We start from the raw sequence: 8671 nt of genomic DNA on the forward strand, positions 1-8671 counted from the left end.
TTCTTGTATTTTAACTTATTTAGTTTGAATAATGTTTTATTGTATTGAAAAAATCATTAAATAATGCTGATAAAACTAGTGTATTAAATTTATAATAATATATGTTTCCCAAAAATTAATTAAATAATTAATGATCACAAAAACTCAGAAATTTAAAAATTCCTTTATTATATTGCAGATGCCCATGGTGGAGTCATGGGTTGTGGATTTTGTAAATATGACATTACAACAGCTGATATTGATAACATAAAACTACTAAGAATTTGTTTAGTATCATCACTCACTTTAGAATTGGCAAAACTAATACATGAACAATATAATGCAACCCATGCACACCATTTTAATCTCATCATTAAACCACACATACTAAATATCATTCCTAATATATTCATATAATCTGGAGTTGAGTTGTCGCCTGGTTGTGCTTGATTACTTGACACATTAGGTTTATAACGAATTTCTCGTTCTGGACGCCTAGGATCCGATGAACTATTCATTTTATAAAACTGAAATTTATATATAAATTATTATTTTATATTTTTGATTATATTTTTATATCATTATTACAATATGTTATAATCTTTATCTTAATTTTAGGTTAATAAATTATAATATCTTATAATACATTTATATAAATACAAATTAACATTAAACGATACCAATTTAAAATGTAAATAAATTTACTTACCAATATAGAATAGTATAAATTATTATTTAACAATGAAAATTAAACAGTTGTTTACAATATTAATGTGTCGTTTCATCCAAATGTACTATACTATAAGTTTCTAACTTCAGAGTCAGAGATAATATCATACAATCTCGTAAATTCGTAAAATCGAATGTAATATATCGATATCTTTACCATGTGCAATGTAACATAGAATGAATACCACGTGTATTATTAACTTTAATATTTAACCTTTCTATAAAAAAAATAATAAATATTTGTATTATAAACATTAGTATTAAAAAATATATAATTTTAAAATGAATATAGTACCGTGTATAACTTGGGTAAAAAAAGGTGTTGCATCAACAAATCCTGTAAAGGTTAATCAGTTTTAATATGAAATATTAAAATATTTCTAATTTATTAAATTTGTTTTGTTTAAGTATATCTGATCTTTTATTCGTTAATTTTTAGGTTGAATTAACTCCAAATGAATTAGAGAAAATCATAAAACAAACTCAATCTGAATTACAGTAAGTATTAAAGTTATTGAAATTAATATTAAGTATTAAAATAATTTGGCAATTTTAAAAAAAGAAATTGTATTTGAAAATAAAAATGTTTCCTCAGAGATATTGAAAGTGATTTAGATGAAGAACATAATGAAGTTAAAGAAGAAAAATATAAAATAGATTCTCAACTTGATATATCCAAAACAGATGAATATGATTTTGATAAATATGATGAAGAATGTAAGATAATAAATACTATTAATATTATATTAATAATTATATAATTAATAATTCATATAATTTTTTTATAATATTGATGTTACAGCAGGAGCTATACATTGTAATATTAAAAATATTGCAATTATTGAAAAAAATGGTAAAGATCCTTTTATAACAAAGGAAGATGATGACTCAGAAAAAGAAGATGATATTATTAAATGTGATGACAATCTTTTATTAGTAGGACGCGTTGAAGGAGATGCTAGCATTTTGGAAATATTTGGTTTGTATATTATCTTTTTTAATGAAAAAAATTAATTTTTATTAATTATATAATGATTTTTAATATATAAATTTAAATATTTTTTAGTATATAATGGACCTGAAGATTCATTTTATTGTCATCATGATATATTATTACCATCATTTCCATTATGTATAGAATGGCTTAACTTTGATCCTTCAGATTCAAAACCAAGTATATATAATGTATTTAAAGTAATAAATTTCATATTTATATATTTTTTTTATTATGTTATATTAATTATTATAGGTAATTTATGTGCAATTGGTAATATGACTCCTATAATAGAAGTATGGGATTTAGATTTGATAGATTGTTTAGAACCAATTTATAAACTTGGTTGCAAAGCAAATAAAAAAAAAAATCGAAAACATATTGGACATAAAGATGCTGTATTAGATTTAGCATGGAATGAAAATTATACGTTAGTATCAAATATTAAAAAATTTCTAGTTAGAACTTTATATATTCATTAATAAGACAATTTTTTAAATATTTTTTTAGACATGTTCTTGCTAGTGGATCAGTTGATCAATCAGTTTTATTGTGGGATTTAGAAAATGGAAAACCTGTTAATAAATTTACTTCTTTTCATGAAAAAGTTCAATCATTAAAATGGCATCCAATAGAAACTCATCAATTATTAACAGGTTGTGCAGATAAGTATGTTTATTTATTTTTAGCAAATTACAAAAATTTATTAATGTAAATATATTTAAAATATTTATGTTTAATTTTTTTTTTTTTTTAGGATAGTGAGATTATTTGACTGTAGATATGAAACAATTATAAAATCATGGGAAGCATTAGGAGAAGTAGAAAAAGTATTATGGAATTCTTTTGATTCTAATTATTCCATAGTAAATATATAATATTTATTAATTTTTATAATTGAAATAAAATTTATATATATATATATATATATATATATATATATATATATATATATATATAAATGGTGATAGAAATTATTTTATTTATTTTTTATTTAGATTAGTACTTCTAATGGATATGTACAATATATAGATATCAGAAAAGATAAATCAATTTGGAATATAGAAGCTCATACTCAAGAAGTTACAGGTATATGTAAAATTTAAATATGAATGATGAAATTATATATGAATTAAATAAAAAAAATAATAAAATTTATTATATTATAATTTTAGGTTTATCGCTTAGTTCATCATGCCCTGGACTTCTTGTTACTTCAGCAAATGATGGTATTATTAAAGTATGGGATATTATTGAAAACACAAAGCCAAGTGTTATTTGGGAAAAGAAAACTAATCTTGGTGGTTTATTATGTCTTGCATCAAATCCAGATGAACCTTTTGTATTTTCTGCTGGTGGTGATAATAAATCACATAATTTAAAAATATTTGATCTTTTAAGAATATCAGAAAGTATGTTAATATATACATAATTCTACATTTTTTTATGAAGATGCATATAATATATGAATTTTATTTTTAGTACATAAAAGATTTCAAAATCGTGTTCCAAAAATTAACATTGATGATATAAAAACAGAAATAAAAGAAGAAATAATGGATATGACAGAAAATATGGATTCAATGATTTTGAATACAAATATAGAAAATAAAATGTCTTAAAAAAAAAAAAAAGGAAATAAAAATATTTTAAGAAAAAGTAAGTAAATTAAAAAATATTAAAAATTTCGTTAATTATTAAAATAATAATAATTTCGTAAAGAATTGTAAATCAAAGATATTTAGCTATGGTGTACATAATACACACACACACACACACACAGATTTTATGTATATGTATATTTAAATACACGTATATATGCATAATGAATGAAATCGAAAATATAATTTTTAATATAAATACTTGTATATTTCTATTATAAATATATCGTATATATATATTATATATTACTTTTATATAACAATATATTTTACATATATTTTTGTATTTTTATTTTAGAAAACAAAATTAATTAGATAATGGAAAGCATAAATTTTGTAAAGCAGACAAGAAAGTAATAAGATAAAGATAGAAATAGATTAAAAATATTGAAATCGATGCTAATTTTAGAGTGAATGAAACACAAAAAATAGAAAATAATAGAAAAAAAATAAATAGAATATGAGATAGGAATTAATCATTAACGCCATCTTTCGAATTTAAAATATCTTTAAAAACTGATTTAAAAAACACAATAAAAGATGGTTGATTCTGAATTCTAGTCTATCTTATTCTATCTTTATCCTTTTTTAAATATTTTCTATCTTCTTTATTTGTATTTCATTTGTGGCACTCTAAAGATTTTTCTAAAGAGCACTAATTTCAATATTTTTCTATTTCTATCTTTTTTTTTTATTATTTTTACTCTTTGTCTATATTTGCTTTTATATTCATACAACATAAAAGTACGAGATGCCAATTGAACTTACATTCATTTTTTTTTTAATTATAACACATCTCAATCTTAATGTAATTAAAATTATAAATATTAAATTCTTGGCTTTATAATATATTAGAATGTTAAGTTTGCAAAATGTGCATATATATTAAGAATTTTTAAATTTTTAATACATACGTGTATTTTTATATACATTCAAGGCTATAATTTGTAGTATATATTTTTTATACAAATAAAATTCTGAAAAACACATACATATTTAAAAGGCTATAAATATTTATACGTTTTCTTGTTAAAACATGTAATTTATTTTTTTCTTGTAATAATATAATATTAATTTCAACAGTATTTTTCGAAAGTTTTACAATTTGACATTTGTACAACATAGTAATTTTGTTCTGATCATTTACAGCACACAAATCCAATTATATTTTAACATATTTGTTACACATTTAAGACAATTGATACAAATTTTTGATTTATATGCATCAATATCAGAAAAATATAAGAAATATTATTAAATTACTTAAAATTTGTTTGTTTTTAAGTTAATGAACAATATTTGAAAATATAAATTTTCAAATTGAACATTATATATATATTAAATATAATAAAATATATTTAATTAAATTGATTATTTAATAAAATGATTAAGAATACATTATGTTGATGTAATATAATATAATTTAAGCTATATTACCAACTTCTTCATTTTTAATCTAAATATTAAAATTAAAATATTTTACACAAATATATAATTGTGAACATAAAAAATTAGAATTTCTTTCTATTTAACAAAAATTTGATATTTATTTTACAAATTTTATAAAATTGGTGATTTTTAAAAAACTAAAAGTAGTAGTTAGAACTTCATTATTTTATATTATAAATTTTTTTTAATATTGCATGATTATGTAATTTTTTTTTTTTTTTTGGTACTTGAATAATTGTATGTATAAATGGTTGTAAAAGTATCACTTACTTTCATGTTTATAATAAAGAATATTAAACTTCAATGACAAATTACATTTTATATTTCAATCTAACTAGCATACAAATATTTTACATGAATTGAAAAAGAATTGATTTTATAGTATGTTAATATTTCATACATGAAATAATCAAATTGTTTATGGTCCTTGTAGTCATAATAAATTTTGTTTGAATTAATTTGATAATGCTATTTCTTACCTGGTAACATAAAATATGTAAAAATAAATATAAAAAGAATTATAAATCACAGTTATAAGTGATTGGGCAGTTACTAATATGAGCTAGCTTTGTAGCTTTTATGCTCTGCTGTAATATCAATAATTCAAAAGAAAAATAGTCTTTTATAGTTAATATTTCAATTTTTATAATTTTACTATGGAAACAAATTAATATTTTGTAGTAAATTGGTCAAATATTTCCTATTAATATTATATTCGATCTATATATCCTAGAACTATTAAAATGTGGGCAATAAAGAAGTAGATAAAAATTATATTTGTTGTGTTTTAACATAATGAAAATTGTGAGCAATAAAAATTAATGAAATTCTTTGTTACAAACTCAAGTATTATCTAATATATAAAATATATAATATTGAACCATGTGATATCTATTTCAATTTATATTATATACTATATTATGTAATTTAATTTTATATTTTTTTATGTATATATATATTTAAATTAAAGATTTTTGTATTAGTGAAATTAATTGCTATTAAAATATAAAGTTTGGAACAGATCAAATTTATAGATAATTTTGGAATGGGATCAAGGTATATACGTACCAATGCCAGTTTTTTAATTCTCTGTCATAGTCATTATTAAATAAACAAGTTAAATACCTCATATTATACATAAATGAGTTCGTTAAAATATTCTAATTAACAATAATCTTACAACATGCTTTCTGGCAGTGGTGTTATAGATTCAATGAAAGTCACGTGGACATTGTTATGTCAACAATGAATGTATCAAATTCCATTTGCCATATTAAGGCATATAATGCATTTTTACAGTCAATATATATATATATATAATATTAAGTAGAATAAGTAATATCCAAAGTTGCATAAATAAAATTATCTAAAATGTTCAATTAGATATTAAATATCAATTTAGAATATTATAAATTTATAAAATAAATAAGTTTAAATATAACTAACTTTTGCTGTTGCTTTTAGATGTCAAGATTACTGTCATTGAAACAGACGATTTTGATCAGTATGTAGCAACATTATATGACATATTTCTTAGATTATATTGAAGACATAATTCAATGATTCCACTGATAGCATAAAACATCTGACCTCATTGAATGTTATGTAACCTGTAACATATAGACAAATGGTTGTTTTTGTCTACATAATGGACCATAGTCCATAAAGTGTAACATACATTATATAATATATTAATTAGATTAATTCATACACATATGTGATATAGCACTGAGCTAAGCATCTGTTCCTATATCCAGACTTCTAGAGTCTTGATTAGAATCATGCTGACTTCCATTTTCAGAAGAAGCACTACTAGATAAACCAGATTGATCTGAACTTTTTTTCACTTTGGGCTTATATTCTGTAATAACGACAGTAACATTATTTACTGTCACTTCATTGGTCTGGGCTGTACTACGATCTATATTTTTGAGACGGGGTGGATGCCTATTTTTACGTCTTGGTTTGTCCAATTTACGATCTTTTTCTTTACCACTACTAGTTGTACTACCCCCACTTCCACCTTCCTTTTTTCCTGGTTTTAAAAGTGGTACGTATTGTTGCTGTGCAACCTACATATAATGTAATGTATTAGTAAAATTATATTTTTTAATATATATTATAATTTTATTGTACATTATTTCATTTATGATAAATAGAGAGATTATAGTGAAATTATATATATATAATATTAATACATAATATAGTATATAATATTATATTACAATATAACCTGTTGTGCTACAAGTTGGGGATTAATGCGGGGTTTCCGCGTAGAAGTTCCTTTACGGACGTCACACATGAGGCACTTAAATGCTTCTGCGGTATTTCTATACGTGCAGACACTGCAGTCCCAATAGTTTTCTTCCAAAACCTTCGCCTGACGTTTTCCACTTCCCGAATGGTTCATTGTTCATGAAAGTCAGTTGTAGAACACTGTAACTTCTCAAAAGAGAGTTTGCCTTCCTATACGTGCTTTCAGCCTCATTAAAAGTGATTTTATGAACACTGGATACTTTATGACAATGAGATTGCTCCAAAAGAGCAAGAATAAAGATATGCAATAAAGAAAATAGACAATTGCCTAAGAGAATATTCTGTGCATCAACTAAACAAGATACACAATTGTCGGATGTATTCATTTTTACTATATAAACCATCTATATCTCTTTGTTGTGACATCCTGAGGTACATCTTCAAAAATGTATCTAAAACAAACAAAATGTATATTTCTTATTATAATATAACAAAATGATTTTTTTTAAGCTTTAACAAATATTATGAATTTGTTGTTTTTCATATAATAAATAATTTTATAGTATCATTTATTAATGTACATGCGCGTACGTGTATATTATATTGTTTAAAAAACTAAATCGATTTAATTTATAATTAAAAAAATTTTCTTTATAAATTAATCTAAAATGTTGTATTTTTAATTACTTACCGATAAGTACCAATTTATGGAACTTTTTATATAATAAGGGTTATCCGTCTTTTTTTGTTATTATATTACAAATTTTTACTTTTTCACTTATGAAACAGGTATTTGTATTAAATATCCATAATAATGTATAATTAATAAAATCTTAATTATGAAAAGTCTAAATATTTTTTATAATATAAAATTTTCAAACAATCTTTTTTCTAACGAAACAGATGGAATTCCTCACTTGCATATAAAAGTAGCATTATACTACATATATGATGTTCTTTTTGTCAGTATTATTTTATCAGTACGTTTTTTATATATACACAAAACACTCTGACACGTTTATAATCAGGATATTTTTTTGATTTTTTGTGTCATTGTAAAACAATTGTTTTACATATAAATATTGGTAAAAATCAACTAACTCCAAGATATTGACAAACAATCCACAGTACTGTTTCTCTATAGGTCGAACAGCGGAATGTTGAATGCGGACCAAAATACTGTTCGGTTTGGCAACATTGTATATACCAGTATTGTATACTGTAATAGAAAGACCCCTTTCTATTTATTCTATTATATAAAATTTAATACATATTTATATTATATTTTATTATATTTATATAAAATTTTTAAATAATATGATACGAAAAAGAATATAATAACAAAAAATTATTATATAAATATTATTTTTAATAATAGTATAAAATTATAATTTATAACTTCAAAAATAAATAGTATATGTTTAAAAAAAATATTTGCATGACAAATTTTTAATTTTTTGTTATATAAAATATTTATGTAGAGTTTTATACAATATATAAATATCCTTTTAACTATAATAAATAAAAAAAAACTCGTAGGCTTGGTTTAACTTACATACATTCCTGAAAGTTTTCTCTTAAAACAAGAATTAAATCATACCAT

The 8671-nt window shown here is 21.7% G+C and overlaps 3 protein-coding genes across 5 annotated transcripts; 1 reads left to right on the top strand and 2 right to left on the bottom strand.

Moving 5' to 3' along the window:
* Positions 1-144: 144 nt before the first annotated feature.
* LOC100872107 (protein Asterix) lies at positions 145-860 on the bottom strand. The gene is made up of 2 exons (XM_031919012.2): positions 689-860; positions 145-506 (listed from the first exon to the last, which is right to left on the bottom strand). Exon 2 carries the CDS (start codon positions 495-497, stop codon positions 168-170), a length of 330 nt encoding a protein of 109 aa, XP_031774872.1. The 5' UTR covers positions 498-506; positions 689-860; the 3' UTR covers positions 145-167.
* On the top strand, positions 847-7921 carry LOC147657710 (periodic tryptophan protein 1 homolog). Of its 2 annotated transcripts, XM_086907431.1 has the most exons (12): positions 915-1053; positions 1148-1206; positions 1304-1425; positions 1511-1687; positions 1775-1882; positions 1958-2132; positions 2213-2371; positions 2460-2568; positions 2701-2791; positions 2878-3114; positions 3185-3361; positions 6277-7921. In XM_086907431.1, exons 1-11 carry the CDS (start codon positions 991-993, stop codon positions 3322-3324), a joined length of 1440 nt encoding a protein of 479 aa, XP_086763557.1. In that variant the 5' UTR covers positions 915-990; the 3' UTR covers positions 3325-3361; positions 6277-7921. The 2 variants fall into 2 exon arrangements, with proteins under 2 accessions (XP_086763556.1, XP_086763557.1); XM_086907430.1 differs by lacking the exon at positions 6277-7921 and having other exon boundaries at positions 847-1053; positions 3185-5116.
* Positions 4385-8208, bottom strand: RYBP (ring and YY1 binding protein). Of its 2 annotated transcripts, XM_012491634.3 has the most exons (5): positions 7760-8208; positions 7046-7520; positions 6524-6884; positions 6259-6422; positions 4385-6178 (listed from the first exon to the last, which is right to left on the bottom strand). In XM_012491634.3, the coding sequence occupies exons 2-3, from the start codon at positions 7220-7222 to the stop codon at positions 6546-6548; spliced, it is 516 nt and encodes a 171-aa protein (XP_012347088.1). In that variant the 5' UTR covers positions 7223-7520; positions 7760-8208; the 3' UTR covers positions 4385-6178; positions 6259-6422; positions 6524-6545. The 2 variants fall into 2 exon arrangements, with proteins under 2 accessions (XP_012347088.1, XP_012347087.1); XM_012491633.3 differs by lacking the exon at positions 7760-8208 and having other exon boundaries at positions 5112-6178; positions 6491-6884; positions 7046-7222.
* Between the last annotated feature and the right edge of the window lie 463 nt (positions 8209-8671).

The sequence above is a fragment of the Apis florea genome, unplaced genomic scaffold (genome assembly GCF_048593485.1).
Source record: "Apis florea isolate Af1SG1 unplaced genomic scaffold, ASM4859348v1 contig_2897_pilon, whole genome shotgun sequence".
Classification (NCBI taxonomy): Eukaryota; Metazoa; Arthropoda; class Insecta; order Hymenoptera; family Apidae; genus Apis; species Apis florea.